This window comes from Nomascus leucogenys, chromosome 12, assembly GCF_006542625.1.
Source record: "Nomascus leucogenys isolate Asia chromosome 12, Asia_NLE_v1, whole genome shotgun sequence".
Lineage (NCBI taxonomy): Eukaryota > Metazoa > Chordata > Mammalia > Primates > Hylobatidae > Nomascus > Nomascus leucogenys.
Window position 1 is genome coordinate 52,888,396 of NC_044392.1, and position 25,422 is coordinate 52,913,817.

Consider the following 25,422-nt stretch of genomic DNA (forward strand, 5'->3'; position numbering starts at 1 on the left):
ATGTCCTTTACAGCAATATGGATGCAACTAGATGCCATTATGCTAAGCGAATTAACACAGGAATAGAAAACCAAATACCACATATTCTCACTTATAAGCAGGAGCTAAACATTGAGTACACATGGACACAAAGATGGGAACAATAGAAACTAGGGACTACTCGAGGGTAGAAGGAGGGAGGGGGTAAAGGTTGAAAAACAACTACTATGCCTAGTACCTGGGTGATCGGATCAATCACACAGCAAACCTCAGCATTACACAACATACCCATGTAACAAACCTGCACATGTACCCACTGTATCTAAAATCAAAAGTTGAAATTATAAAAAATAAAAATAAATAAAATCAACAATGTATATTTCTCTCACACAGCCATCACTATGATGTATTTGGAATAATATATGCATAAGGATGTTCATTGCAGTGTTGTCTGCAAGGGCAAAGTGAAAACAATCTGAATAACCATTAGTGTGACACAGAGTAAGTAATTATTGGTACATCTGTACAATGCCTCATGCAGTCACCACTGACAGCATGGGAAAGAGACATCTATTATGAAAAGACCACTAAGACATATAATTACATGATAAATTCAAGGTTCATGAATAAATAGTATGTATACTAGTATAGCATATTTCTTTCTAAGAAAGAAACCGTAACACATACAAGAATGGACAAGAAATTATTAACAATACCTAACTTTGGCGATAAGACTGTAGGTAGTAAAAAGCCAGACTTTCATTTCTCATTTTAAATCCAATGAGTTATTTAAATCTAACCCTACTGCATTCATTATCTTTATAATAAAATAAATATGTATAACAATGAAACATAGCTTTTAAGTATTTGAGATATAAATTAAACATTAATATATTACACCTCTTAAACTTGGTACTTTAGTATCTCATTTCTCTGTGAGAACTCTGAAAGCTTCATCTTCCACAGTTTAGGTAATTCTTTGGTGTCTTATTTTGTTATTTTCTTGCCCTGAGATTAACAATGTCAGATCTCCAAACTGCTAACTCTTCTCTTTGGCAGATCAAATGCTTCTTCTTAAAAAAATTAATTTTTTTAAATGTATTTCATAGGATTTTTGTTCTCTCTCTCCCTCTTTTTGTGCATATGTGCGTGTGTCTGATTAGTCTTTATCCTCTTAAAATGGTTAGTCCTGATAGACCTCTTTCTTCAAAATTTCTGTCAATTCTTTGGCAGTTTGCTCTTAGCTTGTAATTAAAGATCAATTTCTGACTTGTGTTGTTCTAGAAAACCTCAATGGAAATTACAGCAAGCTGAATAGGATATTAATTAAAAATATAAACCTGGTGAAACCCGAACATAGAGGCTCCAATTCAAAGACGCTTCTAATAGTTGACATGGCCATTCATTCCTTAAAACCAGCTATTTTTCTTTCGAATTACATTACCTTTAATTCTATAAATTGGATGTTATATAGTACAATGAAAACTGCTGTGAATAATTATAATACTCATTGCTGAGTGATGTGACTTCTTCCTCAAGGCTATTTCTGAGGGAAATTGTACGATTAGATCTTTAGGTATTGTGACTTGTTTTGGAAATCACGGTGGCCCTCCAGGGAGCTAATGAATCTTTAATTATTTAGAGGTTCACATGAGACCCCTTACGGATATAAGCACATTAGCTCTGTAGCTAAGGGAATATTTAAAAACAGTAACATGAAATGTGTCAGACATAGAGGAAAGATGAAGAAGCAAGTAGAAGCTAATGCAAACAGAGGAGCTGCCAGCTCTCTGTGGCACTCTGTAGCTCTCTCTGTCAGTATTTGGTTGGCAATGTAGACATAGTGGATGAGTGCAATTGCATATGTTAGGCTCATTCTGAAATGCAGGAGCCTTTTAAATTTTCATGTAGAAGCCTGACAAGCAAACTACATCTAGGATATACTTTGATAACTTTGAGTTGAGAGCCAAATTTTTTGAAGGTAAACCATCTCCCTGTTTTAAAGTAGTGTTTAAAATTATGAAAATATTAATACATCTGTAATATAAAATATTTAGATACAAATACTATAAATGCAAATGAATTTTTTTTCTACTTCTGCATACAACTTTTCTCTTCTCCTTTTAGGGAAAACACTTTTGTGTAAAGGCCTCCAAAATATATGTAGACGTGTGTGTATGTTAAAAACATGTATACATATAATGCATAACCAAACAAATGAAATATCCTAAATATATGGACCTGAAAATTCCTTATAATAAATTTGGACTGAACATACAGGCATAAATGTGGCTCAGAAGTGTCCAGTTGAAGCAACTTCACTTTGTTAGATCAACAAAAGTTGGGGACACCAAGATCTATTCCTCTGATTTTGTTCTAGCATTATCTTAATGGAAATGTTTACTGAAATGGAAATACATGTAGTGAACATCGTAGTGGTATCTCAAGCATTCAGTGTTCCCTGCTCTCACACACTCCTAACCAAATAATGAATTTCTCAGCTTCACAATGTTTAAGTGACATGAGTCCCATGCCCAATTCTTGGTCATTGTAATTGGTGCATGAAGGAGCATATGCCTTCTGCTAATCAAATAAGAATGAAGTACAACTTTTTCATTCCATGATTGAAGGGGGAAATGCCTTCTTTCCAAATGCAGCAGAGGAAGCATGAGGTACTAGGATTGGAAGCTGTCTACTCATGACATGATATTTTAAGCCATGGAATAAAACTGAGACCTACTGTCTTAGTCCCTTCAGGTTGCTATACCAGAATACACAGTCTGGATGGTTTATGAACAACATAAATTTATTTCTTACAGTTCTAGAGGCCAGGAAGTCCAAGATCAAGGTGTCAACAGATGCAGGGTCTAGTGAGGACTTGTTTCCTGGTTCACAGACAGCTGTCTTTTTGCTGTGTCCTCACATGGTGGAAGGGGCAAGGAAGTTCTCTAAGATCTTTTTTATAAGGGCAGTCATCCCATTCATGAGGGCTCTGTCTTCATGACCTAATCACCCCCCCGAAGACTCACTGCCAAATATCACCACACTAGGGATTAGATTTAAACATACAAATTTTGGGGAATACAAACATTCAATCTATACCACTTAAGGTAGAGTGAAGAAACAGGGAGTACAAGAAGCATTTATTTTGGGTCATTATTAAACTTCTGCATTAAACTATCTTGAGCCTATACTATTGTTCAAAATCTCTTTATTATATAAGCCAGTTTGAATTTTGCTTTTTGTTGTTTGTGACCAAAATTAACCTAATAAATTAAAATGTACTATAATGTTAGATCATAATTCGTCTGTACTAGTAGTATTTGCTAGTGTTTAGGGGAATACTTGCTTGTTAACTTTTTAGTAAATATAACACTCCACGTTCAAATACATTTGGAAAATACTGAGCATTTCACACTTTTAGAGACTCAAAACAGGCAGCACATTTTTAAAAAATAAAAATAAAACCAAATAGCATTGCATTTGGAGAATGGTATAAAAAAAGATAATTTGATAAACTGGAGTTGTCAGAACTCAGTGGATACTGTGTGTTAGACATTATTACAAGCCATTAAACATTTTACAACTTGATACCTACGTTAAAAATTAATAACCCAAAGACTCATTGGAAGAGAAAAGTTGACATATTTTTATTATATTAATGACATAAAAACATCATAGCAATTAACCTTATTATATTCAACAAATGAATGAACATAAATAATATTAAATAACTATTAGAAAGTCTCTCTGATTAAGCATAGAAATAAATAGGCAGTGCTTTTGACCAATAAATGGAGGACATACATTATTTTCAAATACCAAACAAAAAGATTCTAAATGTAAAGGTTTTAGGCCCAAAATATGTTAGTCAATTCATGACAGCAGAAATTCAGCAGGTCATATTTTTGGGTTAATGTAAATGACAATAGAAACCATGGACTAAAGTGTAACAAATAAGTAATATCTAGGCAGGTGGAAATTTTATTAAGATCTTTTACATTAACTTCTGGACTAGAGCAAAAATTCAAACTAAAATTCATCAGGGAGTCAGGGAGGGTCAAATGAAGAAGCATGGGGATTGAGGCAAAAACCCTGAATTATACCAATATTATCTTTTTTTTTTTTTTTTTTTTTTGAGACAGGATCTTGCTCTGTTATCCAGGCTGGAGTGCAGTGGTGCGGTCATAGTTCACTGCAACCACGACCTCCTAGGCTCAAGGGATCCTCCCACCTCAGCCTCTTGAGTATCTGGGACAACAGACCCTCATCACCACCACACCTGTCTAATTTATTTATTTTTTGTAGAGATGAGGTCTCACTTTGGTGCTCAGGCTGACCAGTATTATCTTAATGTTATAGAAAAAAAGTAATTCTGGCCATATATAGGTATTATTCTTTGCTGTGGAATATCATTTCAGAAATTTGTGCCAAACATAAAATTAGTTTTCTAGTAGTAAAAAGCAATTAAACTCTTTAAATTATTATTACCCTTAGTATACTGGGGAACGGGCATGTGTTCCAAATGAAAAAACTTGGGATGTCTAATGAGATGCTGTTTTCTGTCGCGGAAAATCTATGTAAAATGCTTTTTCTCACATGTACACTGTTGATATTTGAAACAGCACATGTTAACGCTTCAAGAAGTAAAATAAATGTGTTGATTATATCCACAGTTTTCATATTTATTAACTAAATATTTCATTTTTAATGTAATGCCTATTGAAAAACCTGTAAATAGTTGTTTCTTAAAATTGAAAAATACTGCCTAAGATTTTTCTGTATCTTTTCATATTTCAGTTTTCCTGTGAGGTTAGAATGAACACTTTCAGCTAACACATTTGGGCCTCCAAATCCTAAACCTTTTAGAATGTTAGTTTATTATTTGGTTTTTACCTAAATTATTTTCTGCTTATTCAAGAACCTGAGGTCTATCCAGTTAATTTTTATTTTTTATTTTTATTTTTTTTATTTTGAAACAAAGTCTCGCTCTGTTGCCAAGGCTGGAGTGCATTGGCCTGATCTCGGCTCACTGCAACCTCTACCTCCCAGGTTCAAGTGATTCTCCTGCCTCAGCGTCCCGAGTAGCTGGGATTACAGGGGCATACCACCACATCCAGCTAATTTTTGTATTTTTAGTAGAGATGGGGTTTCACCATGCTGGCCAGGCTGGTCTCAAACTCCTGACTTCAGGTGATCTGCCCACCTCAGGATCCCAAAGTGCTGGGATTATAGGCGTGAGCCACCATGCCTGGCTGTATCCAGTTACATTTTTAAGACCAGCCAGGCTTAATATATCTTTGGTCTTTAGCTCAATTCAATTTGTTGCATTTTGTCCATTGTACTTCATGTGACACAGAATATATCTTAATTTAAAAAGACATATGTTTGTTGAGCTATCTGTTACATTTGTATGTCTTGGAATTTTAAAAAATATAAACCACAGAAGCCAATTATGGATGACATTAGCAATAAATAGGTTTATCACAGAAATAGTGGGGAACTTGTAGAACTGTTGAGAAGGCTAGAAAGCCAGATCAAAGCTAGGCAGCCAGGAAATGTACCCCAAACCATGCTGTAGAACTCATCCAGGGAGGAAACCACTGTCACCACCAGTAAGAAGTAACACTGAAGCTGCAGAGAGCAACAATTGCAGCAATGGCTCAATCTTAGGCTAACTGCAAAGCCACCAGCACCACTCCCACTTGTTCGCTTTGCAGCAGATATTGTTGCAGCTGCTACATGGCCTCCACCAGAAACAAGAGAAAGCATAATTGAATCTGCTTCTTTTTTTATTAATTCTGAAGTCGAAATTCAGCACTGGCAAACAGATTGGCAAAACCTAAGTCATATGCTTGTACCCTAGCTGCAAAGGAGGCTGAGAAAGCAAGCATTTGGCATTTTAGCTTCTAAAGCAGGAGGTGGTTTCTTGTTTTCGTCAAAACTGATAGGCTGAGGAATTCCTCAAACACAGAAACAAACATCAAATAATAAATATTCATGCTTTAACTTGCTCAATATCAATATAAACTTTCCCTTTTGAAAGTAAACACAAAAGACCCAAGCTTCCTTCTAACAGAGTGCAACTGTTTCTCTAATAATTGAACACGTACCTACAATCTCTTGAACAATGAAACAATAAAAAATTCTCAACCACAGCATGTACTCTTGAGTCTAAGAATTCTGGGTTATGTCCATTCCTCTACGAAGTTCTTCACTATACTCTCTTGACATTCTGCCATATATCATTTAAAAATTAAGTTAATCACCCTCAATAAGCCCTGTTTTAAAAAGAGGGATAAACAGAGAGGAAAAAAGGAAACTTGTTAAGATACATAAGTATGCACAAGACAGCACAAGAGAAACAATGTGTTTGGATGTCAAGGCTCTCCTTTCTGCAAGTGGCCACCAGGTCACTGTTGGCATCTATGGCCATGTGCCCTCAGCTAACACCTCTGCTAGTCAGGGTTTTGCCTTGTGAGATGACCAAAGAGAGAAATGTCCTCAAAAATCTATTTATGTGAGCGTGCCATGGTCATTGTTAATTTCTTTCATTTAAAAAAATAATAGACTTTATTTTTTGAGCAGTTTTAGCTTTATGGAAAGATCGAGCAGAAAGTACAGAGTTCTCACATACTATCACCTTTATCCCACCCCCAGTTTATATTAGGGTTCGCTCTTTGTGTGGTACAGGTCTATGAGTTTTGCAAAATGCATAATGTCATGTACCCATCATTACATTATTACCAAAGTATTTTCAATCTCCTAAAAATCACCTGTTTCAGAACTATTTATCTCCCTACCCATCCCCAAACCCCTGGCAACCATTAATTTTTGTTGTTGTTGTTGTTGTTACTTAGTTTTTATTTCATAATCATAAACTTAACTCAACTCTGCAATCCAGCTAGGCATGGAAGGGAACAAGGAAAACATGGAACCCAGAGGGAACTGCAGCAAGAGCACAAAGATTCTAGGATATTGCAAGCAAATGTGGTGGAGGGGTGCTCTCCTGAGCTACAGAAGGAATGGGTTTGGTGGTTAAAATGAAACACAAGTCAAACTCATTAGAATTGTCCACAGTGAGCAATGGTGATCTTCTTGCTGGCCTTGCTATTCCTGTACCCAAAGTGCTCCATGGCTTCCACAATATTCGTGAGTTCTTTCACCTTGCCAAAGGCCACATGCTTGCCATCCAACCACTCAGTCTTGGCAGTGCAGATGAAAAACTGGGAACGATTTGTGTTGGGTCCAGCATTTGCCATGGACAAGATACCAGAACCTGTATGCTTTAGGATGGGGTTCTCATCATCAAATTTCTCCCCATAGATGGACTTGCCACCAGTGCCATTATGGCTTGTGAAGTCACCACCCTGACACATAAACCCTGGAATAATTCTGTGAAAGCAGGAACCCTTATAACAAAATCCTTTCTCTCCAGTGCTCAGAGCACGAAACTTTTCTGCTGTCTTTGGAATCTTGTCTGCAAACAGTTTGATGGAGACGTGGCCCAAGGGCTTGCCATCGACGGTGATGTCAAAAAACATGATGGAGTTGACCATGGCTGATAGTACAGGGCTCCCAGTGATGGCAGCGTCTGCAAAGACAACCACAGATCTTTTTACTGTCTTTATAGTTTGGCCTTTTCCAGAATGTCATATAGTTGAAATCACAATATGTACCCTTTTCAGACTGGCTTCTTTCACTTAGCAAAATGTATTTGTTTTTTCTATATCTTTATGTGGCTTGATAGTTTTTTCCTTTTAGCACTGAATAATATTCCACTGTATGAATATACCACAGTTTGCTTATGTAGTCACCTATTGAAGGACATCTTGGTTGCTTCCAAGATTTGGCAATTAGTCTTCGTTAATTTTTTTGTTTCTTTCTTTTCTTTTTTTTTTTTTTTTTTGAGACAGAGTCTTGCTCTGTCACCCAGGCTGGAGTGAAGTGGCACGATCTCAGCTTACTGCAACCTCTGCCTCCCAGATTCAAGTGATTCTCTTCCTCAGCCTCTGGAGTAGCTGGGATTACAGGTGTGCACTACCACGCCTGGCTAGTCTTCATGAATATTTACAGGACTGTATAGAATTAGGAGCCATCAAAGGGGATCCCTGAATTCTTTCTATTTTTCTTACAAATACCAGTTTTAAGGCCAAGATTTACTACCCCATGCAACAGTGTACCCGCATTTTAAATTTTAAATTTTCGACTGTCTAAAGGTCCTAGGCAACCTAAAAGGTCAGATAGAAGTCTCTCATCCTCTAACGAAGGATGGATCGTAAAATGGAATACTGCTAAGACTCTTCCCTTGGGTACTAATTCTGCAAAAACCTAGAATCTCAGAGACAAGAGACAGTATTTGGAGTGGATCATTAGATGTAATGACAAAAGGAGTCACTTCAACATTCATAACAAAGATCAAAGATTGTTGTATTTTTTATATGGGAGACACCAGACAAGCTTATACTTAGTTACTAATTCAGAGGATACACCACCACATCCTCTAGCATGAGTACAACCTTATAAGCCATTGTCTCCAGCTGGCACTGTGATTGAGTCTTTAATAAAATATTCTCCATTCTATAATAATAATAATTTTGGTTAGTGATAGGATACACGGTGGACCAGGTAAGTCCAATGAATATCTACTCATTTGTTATACAACAAGTTCTTTTAATAGAAGGATGTAGAACAGGATATTATGGCAGTATATATAAGGCATTCAATGTACTCATGGAGAGTGGTGATCAGAGAAACATGATTTCAGGTAAAGCAAATGTAATTCAAGGATAAAGGTAGATTCCATTTACAAAATTCCTTGTTGCCTTTATCATAGAGGAGCTCCAATAAAAACAACAAGTCTGACAAAAGGTGACTGGTTTATTCTCCCAGGATATGTTATTGTGTGCTTAGCCTTGGTCCTTGTTGCTTGTGTGTTGGACACCTAATAGTTTTGACAGCTAAATAGGCTTTGGTAAGGGAGAGTGGTAAAGTAAAACATGTTGCTAAACCTATGTGTATTCTCTACTGCTACCAACGATGTTGCTGTTTATTAGCCTTCTGAGCAAGCAATGTAGTGCCTGGTGAAAGAGGTTGCTTCATACCTTCATATCTATTTGATAACCTTCCTGATGATAGTTTGGTGAGCATTCATATTAAGCACAAATATTCTTACACGGTGGCTCATTTTCTGTGGTTCATCCACATATTTTTTCCCCAAAACTCATTGCTACCAATCCTTCATTCTTTGTCCTTCCAAGTCCTTAATTATTTTTTATTTATTTATTTATTTTTTGAGACGGAGTTTCACTTTGTTGCCCAGGCTGGAGTGCAGTGGTGCAATCTTGGCTCACTGCAACTTCTGCCTCCTGGATTCAAGAGATTCTCCTGCCTCAGCCTCCCGAGTAGCTAGGATTACAGGCACACACCACTGCACCTGGCTAATTTTTGTATTTTTAGTAAAGATGGAGTTTCACCATGTTAGCCAGGCTGGTTTTGAACTCCTGACCTCAGACAATCCACCTGTCTTGTCCTCCCAAAGTTCTGGGATTACAGGTGTGAGCCACCAGGCCTGGCCCCAAGTCCCTAATTATCTAGACAAATTATTAGCTGCCACATATAAATCAATAATATCTCTCCTTCTAGACATCATGAACAACCAATTACATAGGCTGAATTTCTTTTAAAATTGCATTCAAGTAGGTTATAATGCCTAAGTAATCTACTTTTGGCTGTTGCTGTGATGTTGTACAGTGACTTCTGTAAATCAGGCTCAATTTTTCCCTCACTAATCAACTGGCCATAGAGAACTTCCCATGAAGACATAGATATAGATTCTTTTATTCCTACCTGCTGATGAAGCAGGATAGTTAATTGGAAAACACTTATTTCATGATAAGCAGCTCATATTGTCATATTTTTTTGCATTGGTAGGGCTTCAGTTTCTACAATGGTCCAGGATCAATCAAGAGTTCTTTAAAGAAAACATTTATTTTGTCAAAGAAAGAAGCATTTTGTTCCAAATCCTAAGAACAATAGTAGTGGTGCGTCAGAGGCTCTATTGCATCTGGATATAAAAACAAAGGGGCACAATATTCCTGACCAGTTGGGAATTATTATCTTGATCTCAATCCCATCAAAAGGTGGCAGGATGACAAGTCATAAAGTAAAAGGACCAGGTGATAAAATGAGGTCTCCAAAATCCAAAGCATCAAAGTTCTCAATTAGTGGTCAGGGCTGCAAAGTGCCATAATTTTTCACTTTGGAAGGTATATCTTGAGTATGTTGAGTGTATGAGACAAGTTAAAAGGTCATGCAGCCGGGCGTGGTGGCTCACGCCTGTAATCCTAGCACTTAGGGAAGCTGAGGCGGGCGGATCATGAGGTCAGGAATTCAAGACCAGCCTGGTCAATATGGTGAAACCCCATCTCTACTAAAAATACAAAAATTAGTGGGGCATGGTGGTGCCCTCCTGTAGTCCCGGCTACTTGGGAGGCTGAGGCAGCAGAATTGCTTGAACCCTGAAGACGGAGGTTGCAGTGAGCTGAGCTGGTGCCACTGCATCCAGCCTGGGTGACACCGTGAGACTCTGTCTCTTAAAAGAAATAAAAAATAAAAATAAAAAATTTAAAAGTTCGTGATAAACACCTCTGTTAGCCTCTGATCTTTATAATAATCATCACACACACACACAAACCAAACACCACACATAGAGGAAACAGTAAAAGATTAGAGGACACAGCTAAAAATACATTAGTATTATTACTTCCCAAAGTTCTAAAATTATGAGAAGGGACTAGTGAGTCTTTAAAAAATATTGATTATCCAACACTTTGTAATAACCAGTGTAATTGCATTGAAGGCTACTGAACATGCACATATTCCTAAAATTTCTGTTACGGTGTCTGGTTTGCGAAAGGAACAAAATTAAACATAGTTCCTTGGCAATTTTTCCCTCTTCCACTCTACTCATTGGCATATGTGCCATGTGTGTTTATTGTAAAATAGGAATAAGGTTCAGAGGTCAAGAATCAAAGTGAGTCAGAGTAGGAAAAGCCAGACTCAAGCATAACAGAAGGGCAGAGCCTGTCAAACCTCAAAATTAAAGGATAAATTTAAACACAAGCAGAAGTGGTTCAAAAGCTAAGGGGATCCTCATAGTTCATGAAAAGCAAGTATTCACGCAGGTAGCAGACTCTAACCTGCCGCAAGCCAATGTGCTGTTCTCTTCGTGTTATTTATATCCCTCAGAATACCTCAAAGTTCCCAAGAGCAGTCAGTATTTCACTCTAAACTATATCATATATATGTTATATTTTTTGTATATATATAATATATATATTTATTATTATTATTTTTTTGAGACGGAGTTTTGCTCTTGTTGCCCAGGCTGGAGTGCAATGGCACTATCTCGGCTCACCACAACCTCTGCCTCCCGGGTTCAAGTGATTCTCCTGCCTCAGCGTCCTGAGTAGCTAGGATTACAGGCATGTGCCACCACGCCTGGTTAATTTTGTATTTTTAATAGAGACGGGGTTTCTCCATGTTGGTCAGGCTGGTATCGAACTCCCGTCCTCAGGTGATCCGCCTGCCTCGGCCTCCCAAAGTGCTGGGATTATAGGTGTGAGCCAATGTGCCCAGCCAACTATATCGTATTTTAATTGTGTAGTGATAACCCTCATCAAAAGAAGTATTCATTATGGTCGGTGTACTCCACTTATTTACCACTGAAGCTTAACACAAAATTGTTGAAATAAACATGCATATTGAAGTACTTAGCAAGCTATTGAGGCAATACAGGTTTCTAGATTTACTCACTTTTTTTCACTGTACACACATGTCATGTGTGTCACGACAAACCCATGTGTGTGCATATATTGATTAAATATATTTCTTTTTACTTTTATTATTATTATTGAGAAAAGATCTCACTTATGGCTGCCTGAAGCCTTGTCCTCCCAAAGCCCTAGACCCTGTAACATAACAGAATATGTATGTTTCTAATTTGTGCAATATTGAAGCAAGAATACTAGATAGAACTGTCATCTTTTCCTATTGCATTTATTTTGGTGTGGAAAAAAATAATAATTGGCTTCAGTCACTAAGTCTATTTCATTCAAGAATATTTAAATATAATCCAAACCATCTTAAGTACATTTTGTGATACAAGAGGATGGTATCTTCTATTTGGAAATATAAAATCCCAGGGTCTCACAGTTTAAGTATACTTTCCAGGGGTATGTGTAAAACAAGAATTCCACTTTACAAAGTTAATAGAAAAAATATGCTAATTGGAAGGAGAGGCTACTGATTGAGGATAAAGTGGAAATTTTCACATACTGCTAATTGCACTTTAATGGAGTAAGAAAAAAAGAATTGGAAATAGTACCCTATAAAACTTCTGAAATAAAATTAGAGTTTGTCTCTCTCTCTCTCTTTTTTTTTTTCTTGAGACGGAGTTTCACTCTTGTTGCCCAGGCGGGAGTGCAATGGCGCTATCTTAGCACACTGCAACCTTCACCTCCCAGGTTTAAGTGATTCTTTTGCCTCAGCCTCCCAAGTAGCTGGGATTACAGGCATGCACCACCATGCCCAGCTAATTTTTTGTATTTTTAGTGACCCACCACGCCTGGCTGTCTCCTCTTTTTAGAATTAGGAGAACTGATTTTTTTCAGTGCTAAACTGGCACTGTCCTATGTTTTCAAGAAAGCAATATGGTGAAATGAAAGAGTCTGGTTAGCATGTTTTGTTAGCTGGTGTCTAGTTCTTTAAGTTCCATGAGTCTATTGCGTCCTCTCTACATCTCAGAAAGAAGAGAGAAGAAACCTGCATCTAATTAGTGAAGCAGTTTCATTCAGCAAATGTAATTGCATCGCAGGCACATCTCAAATTAAAACTGTTGATCTTGGTCTCTGTCATTTCCATTTTAAACTGGGACTGAATAACCTGTTTTGCCACTCAAAATAATAGTCAGTGTCTCTTTCTTATTGAAAAATGTGATCTTTCACTTGATTACCTAATAATATCACTTGCATCTTACGTGAGGCAGATAGAAGAGTCTTCCAGTCTGCCAGAGCAGATCTACCAAACTAGACTGCACATACAAATTACCTGGGGATCCTGATAAATTGCAGATTCTGAGTCTGCTTTCAAACAGGCCCTCAAGTCAAGCTGATGGTATTAGTCCCAGGATCCCTCACTGAGTAGCAAGGTCTTAGAATTAAAAAGTGGGCAAGTATAAGGCCGGGCGCAGTGGCTCACGCCTGTAATCCCAGCACTTTGGGAGGCCAAGGCTGGTGGATCACCTGAGGTCAGGAGTACGAGACCAGCCTGGCCAACATGGTGAAACCCTGTTTCTACTAAAGTACAAAAAATTAGCCAGGTGTAGTGGCACGCACCTGTAATCCCAGCTACTCAGAAGGCTGAGGTAGAAGAATTGCTTGAACCTGGGAGGTGGAGGTTGCAGTGAGGCAAGATCACGCAATTGTACTCCAGCCTGGGCCCCAGCCTGGGCAACAACAGCAAAACTCCACAAAAAAAAAAAGGGGGCAAGTTTATAAACACGGAAACGTGGACAATTGTAAGCAATATTAGAGAACTGTAGAAAACAATTTTTTAAGTGATGTGTTTAACCTATTTAGAATAAAACCCATTAGGGTCCTAGGAATTTCTGGAACTGCCTTACTTGTGAGAAACATGATCCTAAGATGCCCATTTGTTTATCAGTACATCAATTTTCTCCTTCTTAAATTGGTATAATTATTTTCTTCCAAGAAGCCTAGCACACTTTTGTTGTTGTCATTGAAAGAGGGCATATAAGGGTTATGGCTGCTATTTGGAGAAATGCATAGCTTGAAAAAGTTGTGTTACTGAGAAAAAAGTTGAATGAAAATAGGAAAGATTAAACTGAAATAAATAATGAGCCAGTAAGATATGCACTGTTAAACAGTTGATGAGATTTCCCAAGTATTGAAATGCTGATAACTTGAAATAAGAATGGCAGAAAAGGTCATTCTGAATTTTTAAAATGTTGAAGGCTGGGAATAAGAAGTAATGTATCACAGAATCTGATAGTAAAATTTTTATTTATTTTATGGGAGAAAATGGGAGACTAACAGATATTGGAATAGGAAAGAATTAATAGAAATAGCAAAAAGAAGTGTATCTGCAATTATTAATATAATACAAGAGGAAATTGTGTAGAGATATTTAAATAAAGATTGATGAAATTTAGATTTATGGAGAAATATCCTAATAAAGACATTATTTATAATCAACTGTTCATAATTATTATATAATTCTGACAGCTTTTAGGATAGAAATGTAAGGCAGAATGATCTAATATAAAATATATAAATAGGAAACATATAATTTTGCTTAGGAAATTGAATAAAGTAGTGATTTATGATTTGCATTAATATAAAAACATTTAAAAATGGTTTACATTTTGTTTGAAATGGATGATAAATAGGAAAAGAGTAATTTAGTGCATTGGTCACCAAAGAAATACAAATTGAAACAATAAGATGCCTTCTCACATCTTTGCCAGATTTGTAGGTATAAAAACAGTGGTAGTTGTACTGATTGGAGAACAGAAAGATGACACTTTCATATGCGGCTGATTAGAGCACAAATTAGTATCATTATTTCTGAGAGACAATTTGAAAATATGTACCATCAGCCTCAAAGATGATTATGACCATGTGTCACTACTTTCTTGGAAATCATTATTAATGCATATATAGATTGATGTTTACTGTAGTGTTACTTAATACAGTGGGTTGAGTACAACCTTCACTTCCAAAAAACATGAGGTAGGGGTGAATTAGTTAAATATACAATCACAACGAGCTATAACAAAATGCAGTTACTTAAAAGCACATTTATAAGACTATTAATGGCAATAAACATGATTTGATATAATGTTTTCAAAAATTAGGGGAAGTCTATTCCTAGCATTGTGGTAGACTAGATTTGCTGAATCACTATCCTGCTATATAAAATCTACAAATACCAGATAAAATGTACATGTCATTTTTCAAAAGTATATTATTGACTTGAATAGAAATTAAGGTGAACCACATAGGCCAAGCATAAGGAGAATACATAAATCCAGAGAGGTAGGCAGACCCCCAAACCAGAGGCTTCCATAAGGACAGTCCTGGCCCTAGTACCCTGAGCTTCAATTTTTATGACCACCTGGGATATGGGACAGTGTGAGACAAAACCTAGTGCCTGCCCAGTTTAACAGTCTTACAGGAGAAAACTGCTGAAAGCCAGAGATACAAAGGACTATAATTTCAGTGAAAGGATAAACTAGATAAAAACCTGTTCCTCAGCGGGAGACAACCAGGAAATTTTCCTGCCTCAAACTCGGTGCTATTTAGACAAAAATTACAAGGCCATCTTCACGTGAATCTGTAGTTTAAATTTTCACTGTAAGTATAATTAAAAAAAACCCCACACATCAAACTGATAATCTATTTTATGGTTATCCCATGTTGGTATTACCTCCAAACACAAGACCAAGGCAAAGTGTCTTTGGAGAAACCCACATTCACCCCATGTCTGAAAGAATGGCCACAGGTAAAATTTCATCCAAATTGAGAAAAAAGTAAGACTCTTACAAAACTCATGAGGAAATAAACATCATGAGCAGAAACAGAATTATGCCCATAAAGATTTCAGATATTAGAATGATTATATAACTATAAAAGCTATGTTTAATATGTTTAAAAAATCAATGAGGTGTGCCAGGAATATAAATTGAGACAGTGTATGTATCTTATATTAAACAGATTGAAACTGAATTTAAGAGATCTTTTAGAAATAAAAAATATAACAAAAATTAAAAACTAAATGGACAGGTTAAACACAATATTGGATAGAACCAAAAAGAAAATAAGTGAGTTGGAAGTTAGACTAAAAAAATTATGCTGAAGACAGTACAGAGGAGGAAAGGAAAATGGATATGTGAAATAGAGATGGAAAAATTAGAGTATTTACTTAGATCTGCAAAAGAAAAATTGAATTGGGGAAAGGTTATATTTGATATCTGAGGGCTTTTCATCATTGGAATTTATTAATGTTCAAGGAAACCTGGAAAGTTCTCTAACACATTAAAGGAGCTTTAATTATAAGTTCCAAATTCTTCTTAGAAGAAGAGAACCATCAGGCCCAGACATTTTTACTGGTGAGTTCTATCAAATATTTTCAAGAAATGGATTATTTCCATTTTATGAAAACAACTCCAGAATAAAAAAAGGTCCATTTGTTAGTTCATTTTATGAGGCCTATACAACCTTGATACCAATGTTATACGAGAAATGTGTAAGACAGGAAAATTAGATGCCAACTTTCCTCATGAACCTAATGGCAAACATTTTAAATTAAAAGTTAGAAAATTAAGCTCACAACTCTATAAAAAAGATAATATAGTATGAAAATTGCGTTTATTCCATGAATGCAAGTATTTCTAACAATAGAAAAAAATCTATGTATAATTCATCACATTAACAAGTTAAAGGAGGAAAAGCAAATCATCATTGTAGGAGAGGCAAAAAGTGAACTCAATAAAATAAAATATTTAATTTTGACAAACCTTGTTTAGCAAACAAGAAATAGAAGAGCTTTCAGTGTTTGCTTATAAATCAGAAACTATTCTTGGTCTTTCAAGCAGCGGTGATTTAATACAGGTGATTGATTACACAAGTGATGGAAGCCAAACCAGGCTTGGTGAGTCAGCAGCTCAACAGCAAGAAACCAGTACTGCCCCTAGGACTAGAAGTATAATGGGAGAAGGTGCTATTAGCAGAGCCAAGAGGCCAGGACTTCAGGCAGGTTGCTAGAGCTAATGGGAATTGGGTCCATGGACGGAGGGGCTATCTGCTGGGAAGTAGTCCTACAGAGAAGAGGCAGGCTTTTATAGCATCTCTCACTGGATAGCTTCCTGGGAAACTGGAGGGCAAAGGAGACTGGGAAATAAATGTTATTTTCCTGAAACATAGAACAGAGTTGGAGAGGGATTTGGGAGGGATCTGGGGGCAAATTTGTCAGGACCCAAGACATGATTAAAGCAGGCAGGGAAAAGAGATGCTGGTCAAAGCAGGTGGCCTTTGCTGGTATTTCAAAGTCCTAGTTTTAAAACTCGGAGGTAGATACATTATTATCTTATTACTCGTCAGATATTTTATACATATTTAATATATTTATATATTACATATTTAATTATACTTCAAAACTTTTATGTACACTATAATCTCATTATTGTTTTCTATACTATTACATGCAATATACAAATACAGAGATATAGAAATGTACCTCAGTTTGAAAAAGAATTTGAATATGAGGCAAAAATATACCCCCAAATTATAGTTACATTACAAGAATTGAATTTAAGAAGGAAGAAGCAAATTGCAAGAGATAAGACCAAGCCTCTTTAGTAATGATCATTCTAAATCCAACTGGTATAAATTTAGGGACGCACAACTGGTTTGCAATGTAACTAAGAAAGCTTGTGTGTCAATAACCATATTTATCCTAAGTGAAGAAATAATAGTTTCATAGGAGAAGGTTAATTGGCATGGAGTCTGTAAAAGAGAAGTTTGGATAGATGATTGAGCTATATATTTGTCAAACAATATCTAAAGGTAAAAAGAGATCTAGTTCACAGAGGTGAATCTCTGATTTTTTAATTTGCATTAACAGAAACAACACTGGAAGGGAGTATATTAAGATTTTAATAATGACTATTTCTGCCAACGGTTTCTGTTTTATTGTTTACTATTTTCGGTATATTTCCAATGTTTCTTAATAAGTGTTTATTATTTAAAAATGAGAAAACAGCAATGAGTAATTCAGTAAAATAAAATTTTTCAAAATTGTGACTGCTATAATTATGAGCCAATTATGAAAGAAAGAGACACAGATAGAAATAGGGTGACCCATCTTTCAACTTACTCAGGAATGAAGGATTTTTCTGGATGGGAAATTTTTGTTGCTAAAATCAGGACAGTAGGGGACATATTGGGACTGTGGAAAAACCCTACAGGGATTTATTTCCTAACTATGAATTTCTCTCTTGGTCTAGAGACATGACTGTTCTCATAAATAGGTAGAGTAGATGTGGAATTTCTGGAATGAGATTTAAAATCTTTGCATAGCTTGCCCTATTAAAAGTAGACACATGCATGTGAGAGAATATCATATACTTTTGAAAGCTAATGTCTTAACTAATTCGCTGCGAGCAAAGCTCTTGAAGACTGTGATGTAACAGAGATTCCTATGTGTCAGTGAAGATATGGAGATGAAAAAAGGGAAGTTGAAAAAAGAAGCTGAGAGGTAAGCATGGAAATCATTTTCCAACCTCATTTTTCCAATCTCCATTTTCCTGTATTGAGAAGTGAAAATATGTTTTCTAGAGATAAAGTTCTAGAAATGAACTCTGACATAGATATTTTAAAACCAATTTCAGAAACAAAATAATATGTGCACCTAGAGTAGTTGTAATTTATGTCCTTTTGTCTGTCTTTATCTTGTAGTTAAGTTTCCCTTGGGATCCCTTTGGGAAAATGGAGTACTGCATTTCACAAGGCAGGACTTGAATTTTCTCTTTTCTTTTCCTTCTTTCTTTCTTCCTCTTTCTTTCTTTCGTTCGTTCTTTCTTTCTTTCTTTCTTCCTTCTCTCTTTTCCTTTCTTTCTTTTTTCTTTCTTCCTTTCTTTCCTTTTTTCTTTCTTTCTTCCTCTTTCTCTTTTTCTCTTCTTTTTTCTTTCTTTCTTTCTTTCTTTTTCTTTCTTTCTTTCCTTTTTCTTTTCCTTCCTTCCTTCCTTCCTTCCTTCCTTCCTTCCTTCTTTCCTCCCTTCCTTCCTTCTTTCCTCTTCTGCCTTTCTTTCTCCTTTCTTTTTTTTTTGACATGATCTCACTTTGTCACCCAGGCTAGAGTGCAGTGATGTGATCATAGCTTAATGCAGCCTCTCTCTCCTGGGCTCAAGCAATCCTCCCACCCCAGCTTCCAGAGTACCTGGGGCTACAGGTGCGTGCCACCATGCCCAGCTAAAGGACTTGAATTTTCTTACATATCTTGGCCCTATAGAGTGGTTCTCAACCTTGGCTGCACATATCTATTACCTGAGAAAAGTTTTAAATAACCTAATGCTCAGGTCACACCCTAGACTTTAGGGGTGAGACAAGCATTAATATTTTTTAACGCTCTTAGAATTAAGAGCCACTAATGTTGTAGCACTGCAATTCCTATAAAGAGTACAGATGTGAGTAGATTTGTTACAGTATTGTCGTATTCATCTGTTTTCATGCTGCTGATAAAGACTTACCTGAGACTGGGCAATTTACAAAAGAAAGAGATTTAATGGACTTACAGTTCCACATGGGTGGGGAGGCCTCACAATCATGGTGGAGGACAAAGAGGAGCAAGTCACATCTTACATGTATGGCAGCAGGCAAAGAGAGAGCTTGTGCAGGGAAACTCCCATTTTAAAAATGATCAGATCTCATGAGACTTACTCACTAACACAAGAACAGCACAGGAAAGACCCAACCTCATGATTCTATTACCTCCCACTGGGCCCCTCCCACAACATGTGGGAATTATGGGAGCTACAAGATGAGATTGGGTGTGGACACTGGGCCAAACCATATCAATTGTCATCACTCAAGGCAGATGAGTATATAGAAATCTATCAGTTGTAAGGAATTGGACTAAGTTTAAGAGAATAATAATTAAGATAGAAGAAACGTTTGGTCCTGCTTAAGGGCTAGGATAGATGAGGCACAATAGAATCATGTGGGGAGCTTTCAAAATACACAGGCCCTACTCTGTGTCAATTAAATCAGAATCCAGAATCTCTGCTTGAGTGTGTCTAGAGTATTGGTAAAAGGAAACAGTGATTTTGATGTGCATCCAGTTAAGAGCTGGTATCCTCAAGGATCATGATGTGATACAGCTGTTTCAGAAGGGTCAATCTCCATACTCCCATTTTAGAAGAGAAGAAAAGGCAAAATGAAAAAACAATCAAGCAAAAGGACTGGAAGAGCTGGTAGATGATAACAGGGTGTCAACTTGAATTAATTCAGCTATTTGGTAAAGATTAGCTGGAGTAAATTTTACTTAAAGAAATTCCAGTTAGTCAAATGGGATGAATGTCCTTTTATGGAAACCATATCATGCTTTTTGAATGATCTGAGAAAGACTGGAAGCATTAGAGGTGAAGTATATCCATTTGCTCAATGGGAAAAGATTTTGTTTTATTTTATTTACATAATGTGATATGCTTGGCCACCTAGAGTAGTGCCTGAAAGGGGATGTAAAGTGGTAAATGTAGCCAGAGACTGATTAATAACCATGGGCAGAAAAATAGGCCAAGTGGAAAAACTTATTCATATAATAGCTTCATTTTGCTGACTGCAAAAGGATTTGTTTTGAAAATGATTTATGCTATTTAACCTAGTGGATTGATAGGTCACAGGAAGGTCTTAGAAATGACATTACGTAATTTTGTTCATAACATGAAATTAGCTTGAATCAAAAAATGTATACCATTTTTCATATCTACCTTCTAAGACATTTGTCTTGAGAAATTAATGATTCTACAACATAAACAGTCATTGTGAAAGGAAGTAAAAAGATAACAAAGGGCTTTCATAATAATCATGGACTCAAGATTATCAAATTTTAAAAAGACATTTCCTTTATTTAAACATAAAACAAATGAGAGAAAACAGAAATAGCTCATAATTTTATTTATCTGATAAAACATGCTGACATAAAAATATAATTCATGCACCCTGTAGGAAAATAAAAAAATTCAAGGTAAAAATGAAATATAAAATTCTTCCTCTAGTCTCTTACCCCCAGACATCTAGAATCTCTCCTTAAGATAATCACTGTTGACAATTTCTGGAGTATCTTTTTTAAAATGATCTTAATATACATCCCCCATATAGAATATAGATCTTAAACAAGTTAGAAAAAAAAATTTTATCTTTTAGTATTACACAAAAGGATGTTCAGAGCTAGGCTATGTATTTTTTTTTTTTCTAGAAATGAGGTCTTACTCTGTTGCCCAGGTTGGTCTCAAACTCCTGGGCTCAAGCAATCCTCCCGCCTCAGTCTCCAAAAGTGTTGGGATTACAAACATGAGATAAAGTCTCACCTGGCCTAGACTTTCTATTTTTGTTTAATAATTTACCTTCAAGATATTCTTACTTTTAACAACTGTATTGTGTAAATATATTTTTTATTTAAGCAATAGGCTACCAATAATGTTAATAACGTATCTTAGTTTATGTATTTTACAAAGTTCTCCATGTGATAAATTCCAACCTGAGAAGTTGCTATAGAGCATATGAATTTAACATTTTTTAATTGCTGTGACCTAATATGATCTAAAACATGGCCCTAGTTTATATTCCTATGAGAATGTCTAATACCTACACTCTTGCTAACATTGACTGCTATTGCATTTTAAAGACTCATTAATTTGATTGGATTGATGTTGAATATCTTCTGTTACTCCTGGCCATTTGCATTTCTTTTTCTACCTATTAATCTCCCTTGTATGATATTGCATTGTTTGTCTTTTTTGTCTCATTGATCAAAAAAGATTAAAGTTATTGGCAGTAGTGAAAATGGAGAAAAAAATCAAAATTCAAATACTGTGGAGTACAATATTTTGGAGAATAATTTGATTCTATATATTGAAATTTAAATTGTCTTTAATCTTTGACCCAGTTATTCTATTTCTAGTAATTTTTCTACCCAAATAATAATACAGGAAAAAAAACCTTTACAGAGATTATTCTTATAATGTTTGTGATACAATATTTACAGGCAACATAAATTCTCATCCAGAGATTGGAGTAAATACTATATAGTATATCTGTAGAATGAAATGTACTTTGCTGTTTAAATGAATAAATTAGTTATTATCATAAAATAAATGTCATGTAAGGACATTTATTTTATGGTGTATACAATTAGAAAAACAATTTATTAAAAATAACATGATTTTTTGTAAAATGCTTTTATTTTGTTTTTAATTGACATAATAATTGCGCATGTTTATGGGGTACAGTGTGATGTTTTAGTGCATGTGTACATTGCATAATGGTCAAATTTAAAAATTAATTGTATTGATAGGAAAAGTGTTTAGATATTTATATATGTAAATGCTAACAGTGATGATATCTGGAATGTGGAACTGCTGGTAATTTTTCCCTTTTTCTTTTAGAGACTTTTGTACTTATTTTTAATAATAAACATACAAATTTTGTAATAAAAATAACAATGAAGTCCTTTCCATTTTGAAAAATTAATTCCAATAGAAAAATATTGTACTCGAGCCACTTTCCAGGGTTTTCTTATTGTTAATGCTGGTATAAGGTACCAGTGATATTATATTTTCAGATATGTTTGGCTTTTCTGCCTTATGGTTGAAGATGAACTTAGGAAGTATTGCTGCCTAATTTTCAGGATTTTGAGCCAATGCTTGGTGCACAAAAAACACCATATCAACTTTAAAGAGAATATTCTGCATCTTTAGAGTGTATTCCCTAGTTTTTATAGTATTTATTAGCACCAGAACTCTGTGACTGTTTCCCAAAGAACAAGAGAGAAAGATCAAGGAAAGTGAGAAGCAATGAAACTAGATTTAATTAATACTCTGGCTTGTCAGCAGCGTTCATGAAAGATTTGTTTGTTGGAGAAGTTGAACCTATTAGCTTAAACAGGGATTAACTCTGCCAACTCAGACAGAGCATGGACAATTAAGAGTTTATTGGAAATTAATTGAAAATAATACAGTGTTGTGAGGTGGGAGGAAGATGATTTAAAGGAAATTATGTTTTGAATCAGCCAAGGATAAACAAATGCAGACTATCATTTGATGGAGGTATTATAAACTGATAACATGATTCAAAGTATAAGAATGGCAAATTGTGAAGAATGAATAAAATTACAGAGATAAATAACAAAAATGTGAAACTAAAATAAAGAGGAACAGTGAGTAAATGGGGTTAGCTGAGAATATGGTTTAACAGGGCATACTCTATTCATTTATGAAGAAATTTCAATCCTCAAAATGCTACTCATCTTAGTCTGTGTAGGCTGCTGTAACAAAATACCATAAGCTGAGTAACTTATAAACAACAGAAATTTCTTACGGTTGTTCAGGCTAGGAAGTTCAATATCAAGGCAGATTCAGCATCTGGGATGGGGTCCACCCTTCTGGCTCATAGATGGCAACTTCCTGCTATATACTCATACTTTGGAAGGGGCCAGTGAACTCTCTGGGATCTCTTTTATAAGGGCACAAATCTGATTCATGAGAATCTTGTCCTCATGACCTAATCACCTCCCCAAGGCTCTACCTCCTAACATGAGTACCTTGGGGGTTAGGATTTCAATATACAAATTTGGGGGGACATAAACATTCAGTCTGTGACATTGCCATTTCATCAGTAAGAATTTTCATGAACTCACTATTAAGATTTATGTTTATGTTTTTTATGCTGATGTTCTCACTTTATAATATTGTTTGTCTGCATAGTTTAAAGAAAAGGACAATGCCCAATTAGAACAGGAGGTGTCTTTTGTTGGCCAGTAAAATATTTTAAGACACCTTGAGTGTAAATACGTAGAGATCATTAAGGTAACATCATTTTGTTCTTGTTCTAGATCCACATGTTTCACTCAAGATCCCAGGGAGAAAATGTATGAAAACACATTAGAAGACAATAATTCATCCTTACAATGCTAGCAAATGTTTATTATTGCTTTCTATGTGTGAGGAATTGTGTTAAGCACTTAAAAAGATGTTATCCCTCATAATTATAACACCTGAAGAAGTAGGTGGGGTGATTTTCTCCAATTTAGATATAATAGGAACTTAAACACTTGCCCACTAAACAGGCAATTGAAAGAGATAGGATTTCTATATAAAATTCCCAGCTCCACAGCTAATGTTCCTATTCACATCATTAGTGTTCCCTTAGTGGTTTTGATATTACACCTAATACTATTTAATACAAAATTAAAGCATCCACCCTATTCTGAGATTTACTGTCAAGAATAGAGCACTGAGCCTGATAAATAGTATCCACTTTGGAATGCATGTTTCTATCCAGCTACTTAATATGACATAAGTTCATTGGACATTAAGGCCAGATTTCTTGACATGCTTTACCCCCAAATTAACAAGTTTGGCTTATTCAATGGTGGACCTTTAACCCTTAGGCCAGGTAGTATATGAGGCCCAGAGTAGTGGAAAAAGGTAACTGGATTTACAAAATTTGACGCATCAAATTCTGTAATAATTCAATATATTGAGGAAAGCTTAGGTGCATAGTAAAATTATAATTTCATATTGTTGCACAGACTCAGGCAGATGAAAGAGACTCCAATAATGGTCAGGTAGCACCCAGACAGTCAGTTGACTGTCTCTGTGCTGAAAGGATTTAAGAGGGAAGAAGAGTTTGCTCCAATGTACGATTCAATATCTCATTGTTTTACAATAATATTTGAAATAATACCTAGGAACCCAACTTACAAGGGCCGCTTAGGACCTCTTCAAGGAGAACTATAAACCACTGCTCAAGGAAATAAAAGAGGGCACAAAAAAATGGAAGAACATTCCATGCTCAGGGATAGGAAGAATCAATATCGTGAAAATGGCCATACTGCCCAAGGTAATTTGTAGATTCAATGCCATCCCCATCAAGCTACCAATGACTTTCTTTACAGAATTGGAAAAAAACTACTTTGAAGTTCGTATGGAAACAAAAAAGAGCCCGCATCACCAAGTCAATCCTAAGCAAAAAGAACAAAGCTGGAGGCATCATGCTACCTGACTTCAAACTAGACTACAAGGCTACAGTAACCAAAACAGCATGGTACTGGTACCAAAACAGAGATATAGACCAATGGAACAGAACAGAGCCCTCAGAAATAACACCACACATCTACAACCATCTGATCTTTGAAAAACCTGACAAAAACAAGAAATGGGGAAAGGATTCCCTATTTAATAAATGGTGCTGGGAAAACTGGCTAGACATATGTAGAAAGCTGAAACTGGATCCCTTTCTTACACCTTATACAAAAATTAATTCAAGATGGATTAAAGACTTAAATGTTAGACCTAAAACCATAAAAACCCTAGAAGAAAGCCTAGGCAATACCGTTCAGGACACAGGCATGGCAAGGACTTCATGTCTAAAACACCAAAAGCAATGGCAACAAAAGCCAAAATTGACAAATGGGATCTAATTAAACTAAAGAGCTTCTACACAGCAAAAGAAACTACCATCAGAGTGAACAGGCAACCTACAGAATGGGAGAAAATTTTTGCAATCTACTCATCTGACAAAGGGCTAATATCCAGAATCTACAATGAACTCAAACAAATTTACAAGAAAAAAAAACCCCATC

General features: G+C 35.8%; 1 protein-coding gene across 1 annotated transcript; it reads right to left on the minus strand.

Moving 5' to 3' along the window:
• Positions 1 to 5,175: 5,175 nt before the first annotated feature.
• On the minus strand, positions 5,176 to 7,724 carry LOC100595880 (peptidyl-prolyl cis-trans isomerase A-like 4C). The gene has a single exon (XM_030824748.1). The coding sequence runs from the start codon at positions 7,536 to 7,538 to the stop codon at positions 7,044 to 7,046; it is 495 nt and encodes a 164-aa protein (XP_030680608.1). The 5' UTR covers positions 7,539 to 7,724; the 3' UTR covers positions 5,176 to 7,043.
• Between the last annotated feature and the right edge of the window lie 17,698 nt (positions 7,725 to 25,422).

What these genes read in the sequence shown, in the direction of transcription:
- LOC100595880 (XM_030824748.1), bottom strand. Translation starts at nt 7,538, where the DNA reads ATGGTCAACTCCATCATGTTTTTTGACATCACCGTCGATGGCAAGCCC.